This window comes from Eurytemora carolleeae, unplaced genomic scaffold (assembly GCF_000591075.1).
Source record: "Eurytemora carolleeae unplaced genomic scaffold, Eaff_2.0 scaffold605, whole genome shotgun sequence".
Lineage (NCBI taxonomy): Eukaryota > Metazoa > Arthropoda > Copepoda > Calanoida > Temoridae > Eurytemora > Eurytemora carolleeae.
In genome coordinates this window covers 173,479-200,767 of record NW_019396533.1, presented here as the reverse complement: position 1 = coordinate 200,767, position 27,289 = coordinate 173,479, and the positions used below count along the sequence as shown (strand labels likewise).

Below are 27,289 nucleotides of genomic sequence, written 5' to 3'. Positions count from 1 at the left end.
CTGGAAAATCTTCTCCAACTCATCAATCCGTCTACGCAAGGTTATACTTGATGCTCTTAGTGACATCTTGTCCTTCTTATTTAAATTCTTGAGCACAACTATCAGATCCACCATTATCTCTAATCCCGACAACGTGTTCTCCATTTCCTCAGAAATATTATGCTTCCCGTCTTCAATTTGTTCCCTGCTATGTGTCTCCAGAGTCCTGATTCAGTCAGCTGTTTACACAACAGTTTAAAGTTGGATCCAATATTCTAATTGAATCCAACTCCGGGTATACCTCTAACTGACAAGCTTTCTCCCGGTTAAATCCACCTCCTCGTGTTTTTGAACATTGCATGTATCCAGGCAAGCGAGACTAAGAAGTAGGGGTGTTTAATTGAAATTTCGGAATAACTCGCGTAATAAAGTCATAGTTAACGAATTTCCCTAAGAGAATTCAATTTGAAAACAAAAAATGCATGGAAGAGTCGAAAGTTTATAAAAAACATTTACTTAAAATCACAAAATTAAAACAATGTTTATAAATTTATTTCAAAATTCTTCCAAGAATTCGTCTAAGTATGAATTTTATTTATAATGCCCTAATGCAATATAGAACACATAAAGCGTGAGGACATATTAAACTGTACACGAATATAATTAGAGATAACGGTCAGATGTCAGTTATAGTCTATGTTATGTACACTGTACACTATACAGTACACGCTACAGAACATGTACATTTGTACAATTAGGAGAAAAAATTGTTAACCACAACATTTCATGAAATTCTAATCTAATATCACAATTAGAAGGGTTGTTGCAATATACAGGTCTGTACAGATGTAAATTGTACAACATCTGTACAAGAACCAGAGCTAAAATGATGTAAAATTAAATAATGAAGAATAAAATGGATGCAAAATAAAAATGGAGTATCAAAGCTTTGTGTTCTGATAAATGTTAATATAATCTTTCTTTTATCTGATTTCAAAATTGCAGTCAAACAAAACATGTTATGTACATTGTACAGGATGATCGTACTGCACTCTGTACTCTGTACAGATCTCTATGTTCTTAAAAATATAGGATTAACTATGGTCTGGAGATTGATCAGATAGAACTGATCTCGTCTTGTATAAATTCACGTTTCTTTTCGTGAGTTAACGAAATTCAAATCCCAAGATTTAATAGCTTTGGTTCAACTGGGAACCAAGTTTTCGGAGAAAATGTTGTCCCACCAAAGTTCAGAGTTAAAATTCTCCAGGAACCAAGGTTTCAGAGTAAATGTTCTCCTGGAACCAGAATTTCAAAGTAAATATTCTCCTAGAACCAAAGTTTCAGAGTAAATATTCTCCTGGAACCAGGACGTCAGAGTAAATATTCTCCAGGAACCAAAGTTTCAGAGAAAATGGTCTCATAGAACCAAGGTTTCAGAGTAAATATTCTCCTAGAACCAAGGTTTCAGAGTAAATGTTCTCCTGGAACCAGAGTTTTAAAGTAAATATTCTCCTGGAAACAAGGTTTCAGAGTAAATATTCTCCTAGAACCAAGGTTTCAGAGTAAATATTCTCCTGGAGCCAATGTTTCAGAGTAAATATTCTCCTAGAACCAAGGTTCCAGAGTAAATATTCTCCAGGAACCCAATATTCAGATAAAATTGTCTCATAGAACCAAGGTTTCAGAGTAAATATTCTCCTAGAGCCAATGTTTCAGAGTAAATATTCTCCTAGAACCAAGGTTTCAGAGTAAATATTCTCCAGGAACCCAATATTCAGATAAAATTGTCGCCTGGAACCAAGGTTTCAGAATAAATATTCTCCTGAAACCAGGCTGTCGGAGTAAATATTCTCCTGGAAACAAGGTTTCAAAGTAAATATTCTCCTAGAACCAAGGAATCAGAGTGAATATTCTCCTAGAATCAAGGTTTCAGAGTAAATATTCTCCTGAAAACAAGGTTTCAGAGTAAATATTCCCCTAGAACCAAGGTTTCAGAGTAAATGTTCTCCTGGAACCAGAGTTTCAAAGTAAATATTCTCCTAGAACCAAGGTTTCAGAGCAAATATTCTCCTGGAACGAGGGCGTCACAGTAAATATTCTCCAGGAACCAAAGTTTCAGAGAAAATGGTCTCATAGAACCAAGGTTTCAGAGTAAATATTCTCCTATAGCCAATGTTTCAGAGTAAATGTTCTCCTGGAACCAAGGTTTCAGAATAAATATTCTCCTAGAACCAAGGTTTCAGAGTAAATATTCTCCTAGAACCAAGGTTTTAAAATATTATTCTTCGGGTAGCAAGGCTTGAGAGTGAAAGTTCTCAGGAAGATTTGTCGGAAGATGATTTCAGATCCTGGTTCTTTGGCTTAGAACCGTTCTTACTCCAGCTTACATATCCTTCTCCGGTAAATCACCTGAACAGATGAAAAGGTTAGTGCTCATATTAGGATTGGAGAAATTTAGGGTTCAATTAAGTTCCATTTCTGGTCCTAAAAAACTAGTTCCTAGCGGTATTAAAACTTCAAACCCTTTTTTTCGTTTCCCCCTTAGCTTTCTGCATAATTGTGTACGTGAGCTACTCAGTACATAACAGTAATGTGAACTGCATTCGGAAGAAATTCGTAAGAAATTTCCTAAGCAAGTTAACATCCTACAGGGTGTCCCAAGGAACATGGGAATTGAGAGAAGACTTGAAAGTCGTCTTTGATTTTTGATATTTAATGGGTGTCAAACGAGGCTGTATGTCTTACGAGCTTTTCATAAAGTGGTCAATATATACCTTTCTTGTATCTTAAAAATTGACGAAGATTTTAGATATTAAGACAATTTTGTTAAATTATATAAATTGATATTTTTACTAATTTTGCAATATCTCCTTTAATTTTGAAGACACATAAGACCACATTTTGAAAATCTCAAGACCAGGCGTTTTCGACTTTAGATGTTTAAATTGGAATACTGCAATATTTGTATTTATGAAAAAATTCCGCTTGGATCGAAGACGATAAACAAGTCGTCATATAAGTCCCGTGTTTATTGGGACGTTATATAATTCCCATGTTTATTGGGACACCACCCTGTACTTCAATTTGTTTACAATAAATACCGGTTAATATTCTGTCCAACTTCTATTGGCAACGGCGTGCGCGACGAGCGTGTATAATGTGGAAATCAGGGGTATATATTTGAAATAATTCGCCCGCCCCCCCCCCCCCCCCCCCCCCCCGGAAAAGGGGAAATGATTTCTTAAGCTTCCAGGAAGATGGCAAGTTTTTTTACACCTTTAAGATACTTCTAATCTACAAAATTCATATTTTTCTCCTTTTATATAATTTCATTTACTTTTATTTCGCGAATATAATAGTTAATAATGAAATTTTTTAAAAACTTGTTTTTCCAGAGAGTGGAATGATTTAAGAAAATGATTTATTTACCCCTTTATACCAAGTGGAATTTTATTTTTACCGTCTATCCTTATACTGCAGGTATTCCTTGATAGGTTTGGGTAGGTTTAGTTTATCCAGGTGTCCCTGTTCTATCCTAGGTTTGGAAACCTGTTGTCGTATCACCCGTCTACATAGATCCATCAGAGGTAAGGGTTCAGCTGAAAATAATAAAATAATATTAATTTTATAGAGGTCGTGAGGACGAACTCTAATAAAACATGGCGAACTATTACCAGTATATATTTTAGTATAAGGTGAACAAGGGTTCGAGATAACTATATAATTCTAGAATGTTCCGAGCCCAGATGTTCCGTCTTTTTCCGAGTCTGGATGTGGAAATATTTTAAGGAGGCCGATAGTCGTCTTCCACAATTTTTTAGAATCAGAAAGTTTAGAGAAAAGTAGATTTTATCTTGAATGTTAAAATAGAGTTAACGAATTTCACAATAGAGTTGACAAATATTAAAATAGAGTTGACGAATATTAAAATAGAGTTGACAAATATTAAAATAGATCCCCCCCCCCCCCCCCCCCCCCCCGGAAAAGGGGAAATGATTTCTTAAGCTTCCAGGAAGATGGCAAGTTTTTTTACACCTTTAAGATACTTCTAATCTACAAAATTCATATTTTTCTCCTTTTATATAATTTCATTTACTTTTATTTCGCGAATATAATAGTTAATAATGAAATTTTTTAAAAACTTGTTTTTCCAGAGAGTGGAATGATTTAAGAAAATGATTTATTTACCCCTTTATACCAAGTGGAATTTTATTTTTACCGTCTATCCTTATACTGCAGGTATTCCTTGATAGGTTTGGGTAGGTTTAGTTTATCCAGGTGTCCCTGTTCTATCCTAGGTTTGGAAACCTGTTGTCGTATCACCCGTCTACATAGATCCATCAGAGGTAAGGGTTCAGCTGAAAATAATAAAATAATATTAATTTTATAGAGGTCGTGAGGACGAACTCTAATAAAACATGGCGAACTATTACCAGTATATATTTTAGTATAAGGTGAACAAGGGTTCGAGATAACTATATAATTCTAGAATGTTCCGAGCCCAGATGTTCCGTCTTTTTCCGAGTCTGGATGTGGAAATATTTTAAGGAGGCCGATAGTCGTCTTCCACAATTTTTTAGAATCAGAAAGTTTAGAGAAAAGTAGATTTTATCTTGAATGTTAAAATAGAGTTAACGAATTTCACAATAGAGTTGACAAATATTAAAATAGAGTTGACGAATATTAAAATAGAGTTGACAAATATTAAAATAGAGTTGACAAATATTAAAATAGAATTGACGAATATATAAGGAGAGTTGACGAATATTAAAATAGAATTGATGAATATATAAGGAGAGTTGACGAATATTAAAATAGAATTGACGAATATTAAAATAGAGTTGACGAATATTAAAATAGAAATGACTAATATTAAAATAAAATTAACGAATATTTAAATAGTTGACGAATATTAAAATAGAGTTGACGAACATTCAAACAGAATTGAAGAATATAAAAATAAAATTGACGGATATTAAAATAGAATTGACTGATACTAAAATAGAGTTAAGGAATATTAAAACAGAGTTGACGAAACTTAAAATAGAGTTGACGAACATTAAAACAGAGTTGACGAATATTTAAATAGAGTTGACAAATATTTTAAGTTGACAAAAATAAAAATTGACTTGACGAATATATAAGGAGAGTTGACGAATATTGAAATAGAATTGACGAATTTCAAAATGGAGTTGACGAATATTGAAAAAGAATTGACGAATATAAAAAATAGAGTTGACGAATATTAAAATAGAGTTGACGAATATATAAATAGAGTTGACGAATATTAAAATAGAGTTGACGAATATAAATAGAGTTGAAGAATTGATGAATATATAAGGAGAGTTGACGAATATTAAAATAGAGTTGACGAATATATAAATAGAGTTGACGAATATATAAATAGAGTTGACGAATTTTAAAATAGAGTTGACGAATATATAAATAGATTTAAAATTCAGTGATGGTGATGGACCAAACCTCTGTAGAGTAAAAAGTAGATGTTAGTTCCACATTTATTGAAAATATATTTCGGTCTGGGTTGACCCTCGTCAGTTCTTGAGTTTGTTTCTTCACAAAGATTAAAAACAAACAATAAATAGAGTTGACGACGAATATTAAAATAGAGTCGACTAATACTAAAATAGATTTGACGAATATTAAAATAGAGTTCACGAATATTTAAATAGAGTTGACGAATATTAAAATAGATTCGTCGACGTCTAATCATTCGTCCAAATATTTCAACATCGTTTAATCACATTGATAATTTTTCCATCTTTCAATAATCGGAAAACTTGACCATTGAATTGAAATAAAGAATCGCTGAAATCAGTTGATCTTATTTTTGTAGAAAATGCATCAAAACAGCCCCCCCCCCTCTCTTACAAAATAATAAAAAAATACTTACGGTCTAATCCTCCAATATATTTCATTGTGATCTCACAGTGCCCCCAGACTGCAGAGACGATGAGGTAAAGTTTAAGACCACGAAGACCTCGATGTGCAACTCCAAGATATTGTCCGTCAACTACAAACCCTAGAGTGCCTTCATCCATATCCAGCACAACTAAATAAAACAGGTTTTATTTAGTTGTAAAAGAAGACATTTCGAAAAATGCTTCCCCTCAGAATTTCTTCTTGAAGTTTGGTATCTTAAGACTCCATCCATACCTAGTACATCCTTGAATTCATATCTGAGTCCGAATTTAATAAATTTGAGCCGCGTCCCAAATCCGCCAAAACCGGTTTCAATTGAGCGACGGCTTAAATCTTGAAATATTGAACACAATTTTTAAGTGGAACCAACCATATTTGAGCCGCGGCTCAAATTCTTTAAATTTGGCCGAAGTATTAAGTTTAGCTTATAATTTTTTCCCTTGTGAATAAATTGTAACTTTTCAAATCAAGGGTTAACGCGGACACTGGATAGTCCCCTTCTCGAGGTTATCATTATCATGTAATCTTGTTTATTATAAAAAAATCTATCCAGCCCCTGATTGTCCCCATTACGCTATCTATTTCTCATAATCTTATCTAATAGTTACACTGTTACCAATTCAGAATTAGATTTAAATATTGCATCATTTAGTTTAAATCTGATCTAAAAATAGACTCGTATTAAGTGAATATTTCAATATGCAAAATAAAAATTTTGGAGAAAATTAGAAGTTTTGTGATAAATGCTTAATAAAAAAATTGTCTAATCTGAGGGTGAGGGGGACCTCAAAATAAAAAGAAAAAAGAAAATTTAATTCTTTTTAAAAAAATTATGACAGTAAATAAGTACTAATATTTAACGCTCCTAATTTCCAAAATAAATCATAAGTAAAAAGTTGTGTATTATATAATATATATGTTATATATTTCTTATATTTATATAGATATTATAAATATTATATCCACATCGGAATGTTTTAATCTAAAGTTTTTCTGTAAAAAACGCAGGCTTGTAATTTTTAAGGATTAAAATAACTTAAATACGGATTAATCCTTTCTGAAGGGATTAACAGTACAAAAGTTTCAACCTCAGGCTGATCAAAAGTTTTTACTTACTTAGAAATTTATCCGGTACTATAAAGGTTTCCTCCGGAGTTAAACCTTTAGGATAAGTTTCTCCGGTCTGGTTCTTACTGTCATGGTAAATCTAAACAAAAACTAATAAATTTTCTGTCCGTTTGATTGTTTAAATTTACGTCAACACGGCTGAACCGATCAGGCACAAATTTTTATATTAACTTGATTTAAATTTTTATTTTATTTTGTCATATCAAATATTTATAATTACAAAAAGATAAATCCGCGAAATTTTATAGTGTTATTTTTAAATAATATATATGAAAGGTGAGAAACATTTAAGAGCTAAACGAATTAGGAGACCAACAAGAACTGATGTAAGGAGCAACTTCTTCTCAAACAGGGTTATTGAACCCTGGAATAGATTGCCAACTGAGTTGAAAGAGAGCAGGACTGTAAAATCATTCAAGGATGGATTGGACACCATCATTTAAACCAAAGATGTTATATAGAAACCACACTGTAGCTCCTGTTATAATCCTACCTGGATTTCTAGGAGTCAACATAGAAGTATCGAAGTAATTGCTTAAAAAGGACGTGGCACGAAACGCCATTAAAGTCATTTTTTTTACTCCAACTGTTTGTTAAACTAGTAACTACAGCTGCTAGGAATAAAGAATATTGTTTTATTGTTTTGTGAAATTTTTGTTGTTAAATCTCTTCAAATGAAATTTAAGTATTTTTTTTTTTTTAAAGCAGATTTTCCTTTTAAATGATTGTGAAATTCCAAAGTTTTCGAAATATTTATTCATTTGTATGCCGTAAAAAATATATTTTTTTCTCATTTTTGTGGTGATAAAAATGCACGAACCTTTTTCTGGAAATTAAAAAAAAGTTCGCCCACTTTTTATGATGGACGGATTTTTGGTAACAATTTGATGACTTTTCTCTGCATTTTTTAACAATTGTCCTCTTTTCCCACTTATCTCTGCGGACCACTGTATTTTTTAACAAAAGATTGTCTACGTTTTCCGCTATTTTCTGTGAACACTGTACTTTTGAGTAAAAAATATGACCGCACGCTCAGCCCCCTAGCCTGTCCTAGCCGAAGCGCTCGGTCCAGAAATTGTATTAACCTAACCTAACCCCACATATCGGATATCATTCTATTGTTTTTGGTCCAGAACTTGTCTTAACATAACCTAACCCCAAATATCGGATAGCAATGTATTGTTTTTTATAAATAAGGCTGCAACGCTCGGTCCCCTAACCTGTCCTAGCCACAGTTCTCGTCCCAGAAATTGTCTTAACCATGCCTAATCAAATTTTGAGGTTGCCAAATTGTTGGTTACCAAATTGTCAGGTTTTGTTCGGATAAATATGACCACAGTTCTCGGCCCCCTAGTCTGTCCTAGCCGCAGCACTCAACCCAGAAATTGTCTTAACCTACCCTAACCAAATTTTGAGGTTACCAAATTGTCAGGTTACCAAATTATTGGTTACCAAATTATTAGTGACAAAATTGTTAAATTACCAAATTGTCAGTTACCAAATTGTTAGTTAACAAATCGTTAGTTACCAAATTGTTAGTTACCAAATTGTTAAGTTACCAAATTATTAGTTACCAAATTGTTCGTTACCAAAATTTTAGTTACCAAATAACTAGTTACTAAAAATCCACCCATCATTTTAATATTGGTTCAAAAAATTCTGATAAATAGCAGGTTTTTTTTCAAATAGTGTAAATATATATGAAAAGTTTTATTTCAACTGATGATTGGGTTAGACCCATGAAACAATTTATCTCGGAAAAAATATATATTTAAACATCTAAGATGTATATTTAAACTGAAAAAAGTTCAAAATACTATTTTTTAAAATCTTTTTAATCTTTCTTTAACTCTGTCATGGTGTTTATTGCATAGTATCAGTCTTATTTTTATCTTTTTAATCTTTCTTTAACTCTGTCATGGTGTTTATTGCATAGTATCAGTCTTATTTTTATCAATTTTGAGCCAAACCATTTAAACATAAGTCTTTTTTTCCGATTGGAGAATTTAATGAGACTTCGAGAATCTAGACAAATTTAACATTTTAGAATTTACCAAGTTTGCCGCGTAACCTAAATTTTTAGAAGAAACACTCCAAACACATTTTCTTAACTGTTCCAGGAGATCGGAATTCGTTTTAAGCAAGACTTCGGAACTATGATCTGTTCGAAAAGATTGTGAATTCGGAAACTGAAGTCATAATGTTTCCAGAAATTTGGTTCTAATATTTTTAATTTTAATTCTAAAATTTACCTTGTTTCTTGTGAGGTCCCAACCCCAGGAATGTTCATTGTTCCCGATCAAAGACTAAAGAAAACATAATAACTACAATAACATAACCTTTACGTTATTTCCACTAAGCCAGAGTGCCATAAATTATTTCAGCAGTAAAGTTCGTCTTTGCTGGAGAAACGAGGTCATAACTAGTTAATTTTAAATATATTTTTAACGCGCTCAGTCGGTTCCCTTCCACTAGCGGTTCAATTTAAACCTCAGTAGGTTCCCTTCAACTAGCGGTTCAATTTAAGCCTCTGTAGGTTTACCTTCAACTAGCGGTTCAATTTAAACCTCAGTCGGTTCCCTTCAACTAGCGGTTCAATTTAAACCTCAGTAGGTTCCCTTCAACTAGCGGTTCAATTTAAACCTCATTAGGTTCCCTTCAACTAGCGGTTCAAATTAAACCTCAGTCGATTCCTTTCAACCATCGGTTCAATTTAAACCTCAGTCGGTTCCCTTCACCTAGCGGTTCAATTTAAACCTCAGTCGGTTCCCTTCAACTTACTAGCGGTTCAATTTAAATCGTTGGACGCAGCCACCTCATTCTAAAAATCATTTAGTGTGAATTTCCCATTTTTTCCCGGAAATGAACTTTAATCCGCCAATTTAAAAGTTTACGCTATGGATATTGAGTAGAGTTGACAACTTCCCAAACAAACTATTTTATCCTCTGGACTGGAATTAGTCAAGTCATTTCTCTGTGTTCAGAAATGTAAAAATCCACACACAAAAAATAGCCGCCGAAAATCAATCCCACGTTATTATTTTGCAAGATGAGAGTGTTAGGTTTGCGATTGTTGATTGTAAAATGTACTCTTAAAATGAAACTTTATTTGGTTGGCAGGTTCATTAGATTGAAACTTGATTTTTTCGTTAATGAATTAAAATCCAGTTTTAGTTGAAAGCTGTTTTCGGATGATATTGATGATAAGCAGGTCTGGGTAACACTTAAAAACATTGTAAAGCTGCAGGCTGCAGGATTTTACGAGACATTATTACAGTGCTTAGGATCCAGATCCGCAAAAAAATGCGGATCAACGGATCCGGATCCAAGAAGTAAAATATCAACCAAAAACTGCAAAAAAAAACTTTTTTACTCCTAAAACCCAAATCTGAATTCCCCATTTCTGAATGGTTCATCAAGTTTAAGGATAAAATAAGCGAGAAAAAAATGTTTTAATTAAAAATTTATTTTTTGTTAAAAACACTAAGTAAATCTTAAAGAAATGACCGGATCCGGATCCATTTTTTTCCAGTGCGGATCCAGGATCCGGATCCGCATCAAAATTAAATGGATCATAAGCACTGCATTATTAGAATCAAGAACTCATTCATAAACCTTCTCACAAGATATTAGATTTCTTACAATTTGGAGAAAACTTCCGCCATCATCGTCAAAAATTCTACTTTTCCATCCATGTTTTATTCCCTGCAGATTAAACGAATCGTTTTTAAAAATTAAGAATCCTCTTAAAATGTGAATTTTGAAAAATCTTCATATTTTCGTCGATATTGGAATATTGCTAAGATCACGCGAAGTTTGCAATATACTTTCTAGTGAAAAGACAAATTTCTTTAGTTGAAGAAAAACGTTTCGAAGAAAAAAGTTTTTGTCACCAATTAGCCAGTTAGCAAAAAGTTCATTTTATAAACCTTTAAAGCTTTCAAACCTTATCAAAAATTTAAAATAACAAATAATAGTTTGAAATATCAATGGTTTACGACATTAAGTTGCAAATATATAAGGATTAGAACATGAGTTGGAGTCAAGTATTTAGTTTTTCGAATATTTGGCCTAATTTTCAAGGTTTAACAATTAAATAGCAAAATGTTTCATCGAAACCTTTATAAGCATTTTACCCACAAAAATCTCTTTTTGGGACAATCAATCAACGTTTGGTAGGCTAAAAATCATAAACGCAAATGGAACCGGACAAATCTCGGCAACTTGCTTGCTGTCCTGTGCTCTACAAATCAACATGTCGCTTGTTGTCACACGTTCAAGTGTTAATGTTGTAAATCATGCATCAATACTAACTTTTCAAAAAATTGGGCCAATTTTGTTGTTCAAAAACAAAAGTTATGGAAGAATGAATGTTTAACTTGGACAAGGCAATACCTGGTAACCAACTGAATGAAGAGGTGCTTCTGCTGTAGCTATCCCCACTACTGCATGCGTCCCTCGTTGTCTGGTCGGCCAACACAGTTCTATAACATGTAAACCTCGCTCATATCCAACCTTAGACCGGATACAGTCCGTACTCTGAGCAACAGGGTGTCTATGAAAGGTTAACTTATCGTCTTCCTTCACGAATATATTTAGAGATCTATCCTCTGAGTTCCAGGCGTGCTTGATCTGTGTATCTCGAGACGCTGAGGGCATGTCTAGGAGAAGTTCTAGGCGGGGAGGCATCTTCATATCAATAGATGCTCCCTTGGACACCTGGGCCCGGGTGGTTGTGTTCCCCTCCCTACTCGAGTGTCGGATACTACGGGATACGGTTCCACCCATGGTTTGTCTCCGGGATCTACGGATCTCCTGGTTCGAGTTCTCTCTTCTTCTCCGGAGTTTACGAGGGGGTGGAGACACGTAGCGTCTCAAACCGAGATCACCTTTTCTTTTCTTCCTGCAACAAAAAGACTAAATTAACATATGGATACATTTTGTCCTNGTTCCAAGTACACTCTACAGTATAGAGAACCTTGGTTCCTAGTATAGTCGACACACACACAAAAGAATATATTTGGCCACGATTTTAAAGTGTTTATTGAATGGTAAATATTAGAATAGTTGGGTTGGGTTGTTATAATACAAAAATTAAGTTGTTTTAAACTAGAAAATGTATTTTTTCCTCTTTGTTTAAAAAAAAAGTACGTTTCTAACAATTTCTTGTTAAAATATACGAATTGAAAATGTTAACCCCAGTTTCAGGTTTGAAAAAACTTAAACAAATGAATAAATGTTAAAACGAGTTATTTCCTTGGGTTACGTTACAAAACAAAGAAAGTTCTAGTCTAAAATATACTGCGTAACTACGCAGTTATTTTGGCACAATATATATCCCGGGCACGTAGCAAGAATTCCATGTTTCTAAACCCTACCCTCTGCTCTCTGAACTCAGTAGATGGTTCCCAGCTAACCGTAGATCCTTCTGTAGTTTATGTCGGGCCGGGGGACAACCACAATAGTCACAAAGAACTCGTCCACTTACACAAACATACACGGGACACTCTCCACAGCTTAAACAACAGCCTCGTTCGATATTCTGTATATCTCGGGACATGTTTCACCACCCAACATTGGTCCGATAGGGTTGGGTTCCTCTCACACTGCCAATATACACTGGTTCAACGCCCTGTTATGTTTTGGGACTGGAGTAAAGATGGCGGGTTGTGTATACCCGGGTTGGCTGGGATGGGATGAGCCCGGGAAAGCAGGGAGAGAACCCGAACCTGCGTAGTAACAATCCAGCACAGACACACACTTTATACAAACACACCAAACACTATATACGCGGAGACACACCTTGTTCTTTACCCAGACATAACATGGACATAGAGCATGGTAAAACCTTATAACAGGATTTTAAATCAGGAATGTTTTAATTTTGTAGAAATAATAGATAACATCCAGCACATATGTGGAATGTCCGATTTACAAGGTACCCTTACAGCTTTGCATACGCAAGAATAAACTTAAGACATGCAAATGCATAGACTGGATTTTAAATTAAACTTAAAGGGAGTGTTCGCGAAAAATGAAAGGGGGTTTAGACTTACGTCGAAAAATATTCGATTGAGCTACTAATCAATTACTTCTATCTGTTGCGTCTATCTGGAGAAAATTACGTTAAAAACGACTCATACCGAAACGTACCGTCCATCTAAATTCAGAAAGTTACAATATTCAACTCGGATCGTTAAAAGTCAATTTAATTTCAAACAAATCATTCAGATATTACCAAGGGCGGTTTCTGGATTTAAGTTGGGGGGGGGGGGAAAATGATGTTTTAGCGAGAAGCGTTAAATTTCCCCCCCCCCCCCTGTAATCTTGCAGAAAAAAATGGCCAAAAAGTTCTATTTACCTTACTAATTACAGTTTCTTTTACCAACTACAGGGCAGGCAAGTGTCTTAATAATCCATTTATTTATCCTATAACGATATAGAAATAATATTATGGATTGAACTTGAAAATACAAGTATACTTTTTTGGAAACTTTTTGAAAAACGACTTTTAGAAGAAAATCTTCTCGTTAAATTTATCAAAATTCTTTGGTATTTATATCGAGCTTAGATTTCTTGAGGCAAACTGTGAACTTTAAAAACTTTGCTCAATTACGATGCCCTTCCCCTGAAGTATTGAGTTAAAATAAGTTCTGGTTAACCTAGAAAAGTATCTGTACTGTACTGTGTAATATATGTAAAGGAATAATATTCATTATTCAGGGTGTCCCATTTCATACTCGATCGTTTTTAGCTCTAAATAGCAATTTTTGAGACTAATCGGAAAAATTTAGAATATAAAAATTTGCATGCTGAAACTACTAGAATTTTCGAGTATCATGTGAGTATTTTGGCGTTAAAGCTAGGAGATAATCCAATTTGATATGAGATGCTCTGTATTAATTGTAAGTACACACTGCACACACTGATAAGCTCAGATTTGATTTATTAGTTTCGGTTACACTTTAATCTCCCCGCATCCCCCATAATAATCTCAAACAAACAAAATTTATAATTTACTAATCCTTAGTGTCTAAGTAAATAAAAACTGCTATCTCAGCTATGACCCTCCCTCTCCCGGCCATTGACACGATTTTGAGAGATTTTAATCGGATTTTTTTTAAAAAAAAACTTGTTCCAAGTTCTCTAATCTCGAATTTTTTTAAACCTGGTTCCTAGTATACTATACAGTATAGAGAACCCTGGTTCCTAGTATACTATACAGTATAGAGAACCCTGGTTCCTAGTATAATCTACAATCTAGCTAACCCTGGTTCCTAGTATACTCTACAGTTTAAGAGAACCCTGGTTCCTAGTGTAATCTACAGTCTAAGAGAACCCTGGGTCCAAGTATACTCTACAGTCTAAGAGAACCCTGGTTCCAAGTATACAGGCTAGAGAACCCTGGTTCCTAGTATAATCTACAGTCTAAGAGAACCCTGGTTTCAAGTATACTCTACAGTCTAGAGAACCCTGGTTCCTAGTATAATCTAAAGTTTAAGAGAACCCTGGTTCCTAGTATACTCTGCAGTCTAGGAGAACCTTGGTTCTAGTATACTTTACAGTCTAGGAGAACCCTGGTTCCTAGTACACTCTACAATGTAGAGAACTCTGGTTTATAGTGTACTCTAGAGTATAGAGAATCCTGGTTCCTAGTATACTCTAGTCTGGAGAACCCTGGTTTCTAGTATACTCTACAGTCTAGGAGAACCCTGGTTCGAAGTATACTCTTCTAGAGAACCCTGGTTCCTACTGTACTCTAGTCTAGGATAACCCTGGTTCCTAGTATAATCTACAGTCTAAGAGAACCCTGGTTCCTAGTATACTCTACGATCTAGGAGAACCTTGGTTTTAGTATACTCTATAGTCTAGGAGAACCCTGGTTCCAAGTACACTCTACAGTATAGAGAACCTTGGTTCCTAGTATAATCTAGAGCGTAGAGAAATCTGGTTCCTAGTATACTCTACAGTCTAGGAGAACCCTGGTTTAAAGTATACTCTACAGAGTCTAGAGAACCCTGATTCCTAGTGTACTCTACAGTCAGGAGAGCCCGGGTTCCTAGTATAATCTACAATCTAAGAGAACCTTGGTTCCTAGTATACTCTGCAGTCTAGAAGAACCTTGGATCTAGTATACTCTACAGTATAGAGAAGCCTGGTTTATAGTATACTCTAGAATTCAGAGAACCCTGGTTCCTAGTATACTCTACACTCTACAGTGTAGAAAAACTCTGGTTTCTAGTATACTCTACACTCTACAGTATAGGAGAACCCTGGTTCCAAGTATAATCTACAGTCTATGAGAACCTTGGTTCCTAGCCTACAGTACCCTGGTTTATGATCCCTTCTTTAGAATCATATTACTCTGACCACATTCCCCAATCTAAGAGACCGACAAAGTCGGATTCAAAATTCGTTAATAATCTAGTTACTTCCTGTCACACCCATGCACAAAATTGATAGGAGGGGGGGGCCTGGGGGGGGGTCCAAAAATCGTATACTAGGAAATTACCGGAGGACCTAAATTTAATTAATTTATAATAGTCATTAAACAGAAAACTTCCAACAACTATAAATCTCTAAATATTTAGCGCGACTTACTACATAATACATAATACTGTTTGATTTCAGTTTTTAAATAATAAAAAAAGTTTAATAATACCTGTGTCTTTAAGGTTCAGGAGCAAGGTTCGCAGGTTCAGAAACAATTTAGAATTTTTCACGTGTTTAGGCGTTTTACAACGAAAATATCACTTGTCATTTTAAAAAAAAATAGTATTTTCAATCTAGTCGTCTAATAGTTTCTCTCTTTTAGTGTTTATCTACATTAGTTTTCCGGCATAAATCAAGTTCAATAAGTTTTTATTTATATTAACGAGGAGACTAGCCCTACAATACAGTAGCTGCTCTCTCGACGTGTTGTAACCGACTGAGGCTCTTGCTCTAGCTAGAGTCTAGAGAGTCTAGGCGCCATGTTGCCGTGAAGTCATAAACCAGTCTTACTAGACTGTACGAAATTACGATAACCGTAATTTTCAGGGGTATAATGTTCTTTTTTTGTTTTTAATTTTTAAAAAATTATGATGTTTTTTTATCAAATGTAAAATAAACTGAAAATATTTTTTAATGTATTGTCAGTGGATATATTTAAGTTTTTATTTCACAGGTATATTCATACTCATAATACAGGGTCATCCCACAAAGGATTAGACTTTGCAGAGACGACATATACGGAAAATTCAATCGGCTGCGTTCAATGCTTTTTGGATTACAAAATATCGCAAAATTTCATATGTTGATCGATTAGCTAATAATAGAAAGACATGCGTCGTAAACTGCAGAAAACTTAGGAATGGGAAGACGAATTAGACTTAAAAGTGATATTGTTTCTAGTTCTGTATGGGCTGAGCTGAATAGGAAGTCGACTTTTAGACTCAAGTTATGACTTTAAATAGTCCAATGAAGATGAGGCTCGGCACTTGTGCTGCAGTGTAAACAGAACCATTTCACTTAATAAGTGATTTAAATTTTTATGTACAAGAAAAGTTATTTGCATTAAAACAACATCTAATGCACTTCAGTTTTGCTTTAATGTCGTCTTCCTATTCTACAGTTTTCTGGTTATTACTGTAGATTATGAAAAAGCATTTAATTTTTGGTTTCTACATTTTAAACTTTATAACTTATAACTTGTCAATAAACCTTAAAAGCATTTTATAAAGTTTCTTGATTTCAATGAATTTCAATGAATATCATTTAACAAATTCTATAATGTTTACTTGTTAATTGTAAAATTGAAAAAAGGTTGTTAAAAATTAAAACCTAAATAGAAAAGTCGTCTTCATTGTAGATTTCCTTTCGATGATTTCTCCGATTTTATCTTGTTAGATGACCCAAAACAAATTAAATATTTTAATTCCATAAAACTTCCAGAAAATATTTGGGTCAGTTCTGTCCAGCTGTTACCGACATTTAGAGTTTTTTTAAAAGTTAGTTAAACACCTTTAAATGCCAATTTCCAAAATTTACCCTCAGCAACTATTTTTCGAGGAAAGTACTTGGACTTTTGGATGACGACATTATAGTAATACTTATCTTGCTACTTAAGGGGGGGGACCAAAAACAAAATCCCTCGTACGCCCCTGGAAGCAAGTTTGCTGTGTCTTATGCTCATTGGACCTTAAAGTAATAACTTGATTATTAATGTCGTCTTCCTTTTCCAGAGTTTTCTTGTTAAAAAAGTCTATTTAATAAAATTTTGTGTGTATTCAAAGGGAATCTAAATTTTTTCTCAAATCAAAGATTTAATAAACCTTAGTACCCTTTTTGAAGAGTTTTTATAAGTCAATCTGACTTTTTGCAAACGACTCTCAACCTTTTAAGGTTTAAACTTGGAAAAGTTCCCCCCCCCCCACCCCAATTATTTTTTTCGCATAACATTGTATATTGTGTATTCACATAGATTCAGCCTGCTATGAAAAGTCGCATTAATTTAAAAGATTGAAGTGTCCATCGCCTTTGGCTTCGATTTTATCGCTCTAGTTTTTATGAAGTAATTGTTAAAATTCTCAAAAACTGTGGGCCCGAGAGCTTGCAACCTTTAAATCACAGTGTATTTAATACAATCTTAGTGAGTCAGCATGATTTAAAGTGCAATCAATTTCATAAACAGTTTTATGATCTTTTAAAGTATAAAATTATTGATATTTCTTCACAATAAAGTCGCACTTACGCAACATTTTATTAAAGGAATATTTCAAACATTATGAAACTGTTTGAATAAGAATCATGAATTAGAATCTCATGGTGGGAAGAATTAGAATCTTCTTCTATTTATAATAAAAATAAATATTTTTTTGTGAATTCTTTCTCAGATCTTCATCTGTTTTTCTATTTATTTTAGGACGCAACCAAATTTTATAGCTTGGAAAACCCTTAGTTCAGAAAACACAGTTTTAACTAAGTCGGATGAGCGGGAACCAAATTGATCTAAACAATGAAAATATCTCTCAAGCTGGTATTATTGCAATTGTGGGGATTCTTTGACTACTATATGATAATGATTGGACCAAAGGGTTTCTTACTTGTTCTGTTTTTTTTCATGGATCAAGAAGTTAGGTTTAGGATCAAGAAGTTAGGTAATTAGGACCAAGAAGTCAGGTTTAGGTTAAAGAAGTTGCAGGTTTAGGATCGAAGACTGATCAGGTACACGCTTAGGATTAAATAGTTTTGTTAAGAGTTGATGAGTAAGTTTTAGGATTAAAAAATAAGATTGGGAGATTTAGGAACAAGAATATAGGTTAAGGATTATGAAATTATAGGCTTCGTATCTAGAAGTCAGGTTTAGGATCAAGAAGTTAGATTCAGGATCAGGGAGTTAGGTATAGGATTAAGGAGTCAGGCTTATATTCAAGAAGTTAGGTTTAGGATCAGGAAGTTAGGTTTAGGATCAAGAAGTTTGGTTCAGTATTAAAGAGTTAGGTTAGGATAAAGAAGTTAGGTTTAGGATCAAGAAATTAGGTTTAGAATTAAGGAGTTAGGTTTACGATCAAGAAATTAGGTTTAAAATTAAGGAGTTAGGTTTAGGATCAAGAAAATAGGTTTATGATCAATTAGTTAGGTTTAGAACCAAGGAGTTGGATTTAGGATCAAGGAGTTTATAGTTTTATATGTATTTATATAAATATGTTTTAAAGATAGAAATTAAACGAAACTGTAAAGTGACCCGCGGATCCATCAGAGACAATAAAGAAAATGTGCATAAAAATACGAAACTGTAAAGTGACCCGCGGATCCAGCAGAGACAATAAAGAAAATTTGCATAAAATGTGAATCGCACATGTCACTCTATAAATATGGGTCGCTTGAAAAGACGTCAGAGCTCCTTTAAGTGAAACACATTGAAACTAGAAATTAGAGAGAAATAAAGAAAAAGAAAGAAATTTAAAGACGACATTCTTAGATGCAAAATCCACGAATTTCAGCATTCAAAACTGGGAACTTTTGAATAGTGGGAAAGGGTTAACTCATTCTCTACTCCCAGGAAAATTTACCCATCTTCTCTCATTTGTCAAATATATGATTTTATTCGTTAAGAGAGATTATTCAACCTTCCAGCAGGTAATGAAAGAATTACCTAAATGGACTGTCGCAGTAAATTCAATGACCGTCGATTTCAAGAGAGGCAGTTAGATTTATAACAGTATACTGTAAAGCTTTATGATCAGTAATGTAAAGATATTGTCGTTTTCTAGGATGAAAAGTGTTTCATTTTCACAATTCCTCAATGACTTTGTAGCAAGAAATCCGCAAGTCGCAATTTAAATTAGATTTGATGAGAAATCATTGATATCTCATTCATACTTGATCAGACAAAGCTTTTAAGTGTACCGTTGTGAATCGAACACGAAGTTCTTTTTAAGTAAAGGGTCACCTACAGGGTGTCCCACGAAACATGACAGTTGGTAAATAGTTTTAAATGTCTTCTTCCATAATTTGTTAAGTTGTTTGATGCTCCTGGAGTCATAGGTCTTGCAGGATCACCATGGCAAGATCAGTTCCTTGCAAAGGGTAATCCGGAGAGAATATGGCAGCATTTGATATCCTCAATGATGCTGATGATTCCGAACTATTGACCAACTGCCATGTTTCATGGGACACCCTGTACGTCTGCAGTCCCTCAAATTATCAGGATTGGGACAGATTTTAGCTACGTAAGAAAAATGTCTATAATTTGACGAAGAAACTGAATAATAGCATCAAACTCTCTTTTCAATATCTTTACAACTTGATGGTGTAAACAGTTTGAATATTTAACATTTTTACGATTTGATCTAAATGAATGGATAGTTTAAAATTTCAGAATTCTCTGACATGTTGCAAAGAAATATAGGGAAGTGAACATAAGAGTTTTTCATTACTTTTTGATTTCTCCCATCCAACAATGATTAATAAAAAAATCTTGGATTTAAAATTTATGAAACAAGGTCTGATTTCGGTAATAATTGAGCAAGCTAAAAAAAAGGTGCATTCAAAAAAACTTTTAAAGGAACCATTTTCAAATTCTAAAAGGGCCGGGGTTACGAGCCATAACATGACATAACATAACCGTTGTGGAGTTTTTAAATGCTCCGTAAATAAACCTATGACAAAACAGAAAAAAATCAGTGTTGCCCTCTTTTAAAGTTTTATAAACACTCCCTTTAAACTGAATGAAATGCAATTTACTCTTTCGAGAAATATCATTCTTTTAAAATGGAAAATGTTTCTTTTTTGTCTAAGCTTTGACAAGGTTTAGGAATACATTTCTCCGTCTCCGGGTTCCTCTTATCACACTCTGGACTATCCTTCTCCTCCGGAGTTCCACAGTTCTCCACGTCCTTCTTCTCCTCCTCTATACTTTTATCCTTACCATGAGGAGGGTTTACTCCTGGTTTAGTTTTATACTCCGCGTCATCCTTGCATCCTCTCCCCTTGATGTACTTGTTACTGCAGAGTCTCGTCTCAAGGATCTGTTTCTCAAAGGTCATGGTTACAACAGTTCCGAGGACTAATAGAGCTCCGACTATATCTGTCCACAGGGGCAGAACACCGAAGAATACAGCCTTAAATATTCAATAATTAATAAACTGAAAACTCCGGTGCATTTAAAGTACTGACACGACTTGTAAGCAGCTAGAGCAAGTCATGTACACTGTACAGTATACACATAGACTGGCAAAACGGGAGAGTACATCAAATGAATCATCCCCTTCCAGGGAGTTAATAGCTATTTTTGTATAGAATTGAGAAGGATATTTAAAATCTCGAAATATATTTTCTCTGAGTCAAAAGTCAATAGTCAGTAGTCATTAGTCAGCAATCAGTAGTCAGTAGTCAGTAGTCAGTGGTCAGTAGTCAGTGGTCAGTAGTCAGTAGTCAGTAGTCAGTAGTCAGTAGTCAGTAGTCAGTAGTCAGTAGTCAGTAGTCAGTAGTCAGTAGTCAGTAGTCAGTAGTTAGTAGTGAATAAGATGCGGAAGATGGTTTGAACTGCTAGGAATGCAATTTGGGGGCTTGGCTGCATACTGCAGTATGCTTGTATGCCTGTATGTCTGAATGTCTGTTCGTGTCCCATATTGAGAGTCTACCAACAATTTACAGGCAACAGGAGAAATACTGGTTTATAACTTTACTTTTAAATTTTAAGGTTTATCCGAAGTACTTAAAGAAACTCAATAACTAGGGTTGTGACGGTAAGCTTAAAGGAATTAAGTCTTTGCCACAAACTCTGATTTTCTCATCCCTATATCTTTGCAACCCATTGTCCTAGACCTTAGATATTTCAACTATGTATTCTGTTTGGTTAAATAGGGACGGGTGATGTAATTTTAAGCAACCATCCATTTTCAAAGGTACATTAATCCTTCGTCTGCATAACAATGATAAAGATATTGTCGTTTACTGTCTTTAAAAGAGCTAACTTCTGTCGACTCCCTCCTTGTATCTGTTGGATAAAACCTTAAGTCACTCGTAGAGAGGAACCGTAATTAAAAATGATCCATTCTTAGATAGGTAAACAAGGACATCTCTGACAAAGGTTTACAGGGTTCCGATATAAATCGCGCTTTTAACTACGTCGGTCGAAGTCCATTTAACTTGAACAGCTGATCAACCGTAATTATTTTGCTTATTTTAATATCATGCATTAAAAGGGATTGTTCAACTATTTCAAATTACACATAATATCTAATTTTTAAAATTTAGGATTACAATTTACCAAGACTGTCTTACAGCTCCAAGAGACAGAATGCCCGAAACTTTGTCTTGAGATCACTCGGAAATCCGCGCTTTTGCATTAAATTTTGCGGATTTTTTTGATACAAGGATTTCAAATGAAAGCAAATTTTCGCTCAAAACGGCGTTTTGAGCAGGTTTGAGGCTTAAGCAACAGTTTATAAATATCGCAAGCACATTTACATGCGATCGAAATTCACAAGAAAACTACGGTTTTCTGAGTTAACACTCAGAGTTTGGATATTATGGCGCCTGCAGGAACATATCGGTAATTGTATAGACTTAGATGTGATTCTAGAGGAGATTATATACATTTACAACTTTTTCTGATAAAGTGTGAATTGAATATTCTTGTTTTGATTTTGAAAACTGTTTATTTGTAATTTTGGTGTCTCTACAAAAGTGACGTACGCATTTCTTGCTTTAGAAATACTTGAGAATTTATTGGAATTAAACACTTCTCAAGGCAGAACAACGACGTTTTCCTTCATATTATTGATCAGATTATGGTGTCAAGGATACTGTCTTGATTCGGGTATATGCCTCTCTAGTTTAAGTGGAGGAGCACTGAAAATTAAGTAAATAAAACATGTAACCAAGAGTAAAGATACCAAACAAATATTTAGCACTTTTCAAGTGAAACTATGTACGCTATGGGGGAATAAGTATCTCAGCTATGTATGCTATGGATAAATAAGTACCTGAACTATGTACGCTATGTTGAATAATTATACCTGAACTTTGTAGTTATTGTTGAATTAAGTACCTAAACTATGTACGCTATGGGTAAGTAAGTACATGAATTATGTACGCTATGGACGAATAAGTACCTAAACTTTGTACGCTATGGAAGAATAAGAACCTGAACTGTGTACGCTATGATGAATAATTATACCTGAATTCTGTACGTTATGGATTAATTAAGTACCTGAATTATGTACGCTATGGATGAATTAAGTACCTAAACTATGTACGCTATGGATTAATAAGTACCTGAACTATGTACACTATGGATAAACAAGTACCTGAATTATGTACGCTATGGATGAATTAAGTACCTGAGTTATGTACACTATGGATGAACAAGTACCTGAACTATGTAAGCTAGAACTATCTGAGATTGCCGAACAATTGTAACTCTGGAAGGAGACTCCAGACTAACAGCATATATGAGCATATACTGCTGTATAATACCCAGGACAGCTATACCAACAGCTAGTCCCCACTCCCATAGAGGAGGGTTACTAGGAGTACCCAGAGTAAACAACCCAATACTCCCGCACACAACAGAAGCCAGGCCCAGGTAGAATACGATCACGTTCTTCTCCACCTTCTGGCTGATCTTCTTGGTGAACACGATCCCCAGGGCGGAGCTGAGGCAGGCCAGGGTTACCAGGGAATAACCTAAATATAAAAAATACAAATAGGATGTTTTTTCAAATTCATGTTTCTTGAGTTCCAAGTTTAAACGGTATAACGGTATAAAGGTTTAACGGTATAACGGTATAAAGGTATAACGACATTCACGACATTAGAATAATAAAGATAATAATGTCGTTTTTAATTCAATTGGCCTAAATTCCTTTTTCTGATGATAGATTCTAAATTAACCCTAAAGAGAACTGCAATTGAAAATAATCAGATAGAAAATCAGATGACTTTGCCAATTTTTTTCTGACAAAGGTTGAAAAGGTACCATATTGTGAATCGAATATGCACTAACTCTATAATATTTTAAAGATTATTTTGTTGAAGGAATAAGAAAGAAATAGTTTGAAAGTGTTACACAAAAAAGATCGAACTCCAGCGAACACTTTAATTTTTACTTTACATGAAATCAAAAACACATTTAAAAAAGAAATAAAAAGTTTTTATGTTTTTACAAAGAACTGATCACTCTCTTCCTAATCAAATTTTCTAATCCATATATCATTGGAACCTGACACTTTAACTAAACTCTAAAGAAATATTAACAAAGGTAAATAATCAGGTTGGAAGTAATAATCGGAAAAGGAATATTAAAATCATTAAAAATTGCTACTTTTGACATCACCCAAACATGTAACAATCCCTGTAAACTATCTCCATGTGTCGCTGGAGTCTGATCCTGTGTGTAACCCTGTACCTAGAGCATCATATTCCTCAACCTGTGAAGACCCGAAGATAAATGGTGGTTTAGCGATGAGTACTACTCCGGAGATAAGAGTAGTTCCAGCAAACAGTCGGAATAAACCACAGCTCTCCTGAACCAAACACAATCTTGATTGGAAATAATTTTACAAAATATATAATCAATTATTTCTCTCGAAGGGAATATAGTCTTTGGCACGTTCTATAATTTTATAATCCCATATCTCTGCAACCCAATGTTGACCTGAGATATATTTTAAACTATGTATTCTGATAAATCTTGTAATATAAGTTTGAAAAATCAAAGGTGTACACCATTATGTTACAAAGATTTAGGAATTCGAAAAATTGAGTTTGTGACATAAACTCAAATTCTTTGAATCGTATGAGATACAGAACTAAGGAGGGTAGGACCCCTGTTGTTTATATTCTACTGTGACGTATTAGGTCAGCTCTAGAACCAGTTTTATTGTAAACAAAAAACATTTGGTAAACAGGTATAGTTGATGTCGACCCTTCTTCCCTACTGATGAAAAAATGTCTATTGTTTACAATAAAACTAGTTCCTGAGCTGTCCTATTTTTAATAAAAATGTTTCTAGAATTAATTTAGAAAGCTATGATCAGCTGTGAAAAGTTCAGATTCTTTAAAGACGGTTTTCGACTCTGAATCTTATATTTGATTTTACAAATGTGTTTCTGAAATCTGTTTTATCTAAATCTTTCTTCCTGAAAGGTTTAATTAATGCAAAACTTGTTTTTTGAAATTTAACAAAGGAATTGAGTCTTTGCCACAAATTTAAAGTTTCTAATCCCTATATCTTTTCCAATCTGATGGTGTAAACCTTAGATATTTCAAACTTAGATTATTTTATGTAACAGAATAAATAGTTTGAAGGTCTCCGACATTGGGCTGAAAAGATATAGGGATTAGAAAATCAGAGTTTGTGGCAAAGACTCAATTCCTTTACTTTCTTCCGTGAGCGAAGGATGACTTTAATCATATAAACTATATTTAATTTTTTTGTCATATTATCCTTTAATCTTCAAGTATATTAGCATTTTTAATGATAATTATAAAAAACTAACTTAAATGAAAATATGTATTATTTAAAAAAAAAAATAAACTGAAATCTCGCCTCAAACTCAAATTTTTAAATCCTATTATTTTTGGATCCTGATGGTGAAAGCCTTTAAATTCTGAGGTCAAGTAATCATTGGGAGTTGAAAAATCTTGATTAAAAGTAAATTCCTAATTAAAGATTGTTTTCCTTGAGAATACATATTGAGAGAAGCATCACAAATACAGGAGAAGAGAAGATGATTGTGGTTGAGTCCCCCAATGGAAGTCTGGAGAAGGATGTAAATATAAAGAGCAACCTCAACCCTCCTGTGATTGAAACAAAAAATAGAATTAGAGGAGCACATTTCTCTCTTGATCCTATGAAGGACATTTTTTTATAATAAGCCACAGCTCCGAGACAGACTGCTTGGATAACTCCTCGGATGATGACAACCTGCATACTGTCCATCTCCACCAGGAACTTGATCATACTGGAGTACACTGTCATGAGGACCCCGGAGAGGAAGGCCAGGAGGAGCCCGGTGGATCTGTGGCAGAGAGCTCGTCCCGCATCTAGGTCTACCTTACTGGAGATACGTGAGGAGGCTACGGAGAAGAAAGATAGGGTTGAGGATCCTGCGGAGAGTCTTGAAGATGCTCCGGGTCGTATCTCTGCACTCTCAGGGTGTAAAAAGTTGGGGTTTTCTGAATTTGAGTTGCCACACTCAACAAAGTCATTTTTATCTTCATCAATAATACATATCACTGGAATACAAGGTTGTATTATCCCTGAGTCCGCCCCTGTGTTCTGTGAACCCGGAGAAGGTTGATCGTCCTGTAGCATCCTAACAGATAAAAGTTGAGGTACCACCATACTTGAAGACGGTATTGTAACTAATGATTAATCTAAACCATCCACCCCCACCCTTACCCCACCCCTAGATACAACTGACCTTGTAAATTTTGCGCCACAGAACTTGAATTTGGTGATGAACCTGCCCAGGTTGTGCAGGGTTTACTCCGATACTATCAAACAGCTGCAGCTCTGGGAACTAACCGGTCTTGTCTCACTAATGAGTTTGGGGCAATCTATGACGTAGGAAGAGGATAAACAAACCGGGTTCTATCTTCTCATCTCGGGTTTATGAATCCATGAATCTACGCTGAGAAATCTAGAAATATTTTGAGATAATCAGATAAAGATGGTTTAGCAGGTCAAACAGTAAATAAAAATTGTCCACATAATTCATTAACCTCCAAGTGTACAGTAACCGTTAGCTGCTAATTATCCTCTGACGTTAGAAGTACAACAAACATCAAGCTCTTTCATAATCATGTACTTTCAAATATTTTTGAAAACGCACTTTGAAGAAATTTTAAAACCCCGCTTTTTAATTTATGACTTTTCGGTTTTCTTTAGACTTCCGTCAGGCGCGGTGGTTTAAACAGAACCATATTTTATCAAATATTCACATCTTGTGGAAAGGTACATTTTGGTGGGAATTACTCTAGCTTTGAAGGCGAATTGACCTTGAGTACATGAACCTGAAAATTGACCTTATTTAGCCTTGATAATATATCTACATATACTTGCTTTGTCTCTTTGTTTGTTGCAGTTTGGATCTAGTAAACAGCTGAACCAATCGGGTCGATATTTTTTTTCTGATAGCTTCCTGGAAATTAAAGGTGTTTTTATGTCTCCGATCAGGATTAAAAGAAATTACCCCAAAAATAATGAATTTTTAAAAATCCGCTAAATAAAATCATGAATGCCACGGAATTTTTATTGTCTCATTTACGAAAATTCATGGTGTCAGCTGGCTACTGTAGAACTATAATATGACTAGAAAGTTGGCGCCCTAGCTGAAAGCTTAGTTTTAACAGAAGCGATATATGCTTAAAGTCCTTCCAATCTTTACATCCAATCCAATAAAACAATAAATAATTAAATAAATAAATAAATAATACAACAATTTTAAAGAAGAATAAGTTCCATTCTTTGAATTTACGGAATTGTTTTAAGACATTTCTAATATCTGATAGAGTAACAACATTTGTATTTTGTATAGACTACATAATTCATCACCCTGTATAGAATATATATTTATATATCCCCCTGCATTCTTTATCTGAAAGCATATTTTGACACCCTGTATATCTACAGTTCGTTCCACTGAATTATACAAATGTTGAATTAAAATTTAAATGATTTTAGTGATCATTCGGGGTAAATTTAGATAAAAGTGTTTTATACAAAAAAATATGTCAACTAATA

At 34.2% G+C, this 27,289-nt stretch overlaps 2 protein-coding genes and 1 long non-coding RNA gene across 4 annotated transcripts; all 3 read right to left on the bottom strand.

Annotated features, from left to right (window-relative positions):
- Positions 1-513: 513 nt before the first annotated feature.
- LOC111704985 (protein gustavus) lies at positions 514-12,759 on the bottom strand. Its single transcript, XM_023477396.1, has 7 exons — positions 12,429-12,759; positions 11,446-11,953; positions 9,303-9,356; positions 7,039-7,129; positions 5,894-6,052; positions 4,202-4,340; positions 514-2,391 (listed from the first exon to the last, which is right to left on the bottom strand). Exons 1-7 carry the CDS (start codon positions 12,608-12,610, stop codon positions 2,388-2,390), a joined length of 1,137 nt encoding a protein of 378 aa, XP_023333164.1. The 5' UTR covers positions 12,611-12,759; the 3' UTR covers positions 514-2,387.
- A 651-nt stretch (positions 12,760-13,410) lies between these two features.
- On the bottom strand, positions 13,411-16,028 carry LOC111704987 (uncharacterized). Its single transcript, XR_002765918.1, has 2 exons — positions 15,713-16,028; positions 13,411-13,479 (listed from the first exon to the last, which is right to left on the bottom strand). It is a non-coding gene; the product is annotated as an uncharacterized LOC111704987 (long non-coding RNA).
- A 3,983-nt stretch (positions 16,029-20,011) lies between these two features.
- LOC111704993 (solute carrier family 35 member G1) lies at positions 20,012-26,916 on the bottom strand. 2 transcript variants are annotated; one of them, XM_023477408.1, is made up of 5 exons: positions 25,968-26,916; positions 25,223-25,859; positions 23,948-24,065; positions 22,913-23,226; positions 20,012-20,654 (listed from the first exon to the last, which is right to left on the bottom strand). In XM_023477408.1, exons 2-5 carry the CDS (start codon positions 25,856-25,858, stop codon positions 20,292-20,294), a joined length of 1,431 nt encoding a protein of 476 aa, XP_023333176.1. In that variant the 5' UTR covers position 25,859; positions 25,968-26,916; the 3' UTR covers positions 20,012-20,291. The 2 variants fall into 2 exon arrangements, with proteins under 2 accessions (XP_023333176.1, XP_023333175.1); XM_023477407.1 differs by lacking the exon at positions 25,968-26,916 and having other exon boundaries at positions 25,223-25,919.
- Between the last annotated feature and the right edge of the window lie 373 nt (positions 26,917-27,289).

Excerpts from the sequence above, each read along its gene's own strand:
- LOC111704985 (XM_023477396.1), bottom strand. The coding sequence starts at position 12,610 with ATGTCCCGAGATATACAGAATATCGAACGAGGCTGTTGTTTAAGCTGT. Across the intron at positions 11,954-12,428 it reads CTGAGTTCAGAGAGCAGAGG|GAAGAAAAGAAAAGGTGATC; the intron begins GTAGGGTTTAGA and ends TTTTTGTTGCAG. Across the intron at positions 6,053-7,038 it reads AGTACCGGATAAATTTCTAA|TTGTGCTGGATATGGATGAA; the intron begins GTAAGTAAAAAC and ends TGTTTTATTTAG.
- LOC111704993 (XM_023477407.1), bottom strand. The coding sequence starts at position 25,888 with ATGGTGGTACCTCAACTTTTATCTGTTAGGATGCTACAGGACGATCAA. Across the intron at positions 23,227-23,947 it reads TGAGGAATATGATGCTCTAG|GTTATTCCCTGGTAACCCTG; the intron begins GTACAGGGTTAC and ends TTTTATATTTAG. Across the intron at positions 20,655-22,912 it reads TTCTAGCTTACATAGTTCAG|GCTGTATTCTTCGGTGTTCT; the intron begins GTACTTGTTCAT and ends TGAATATTTAAG.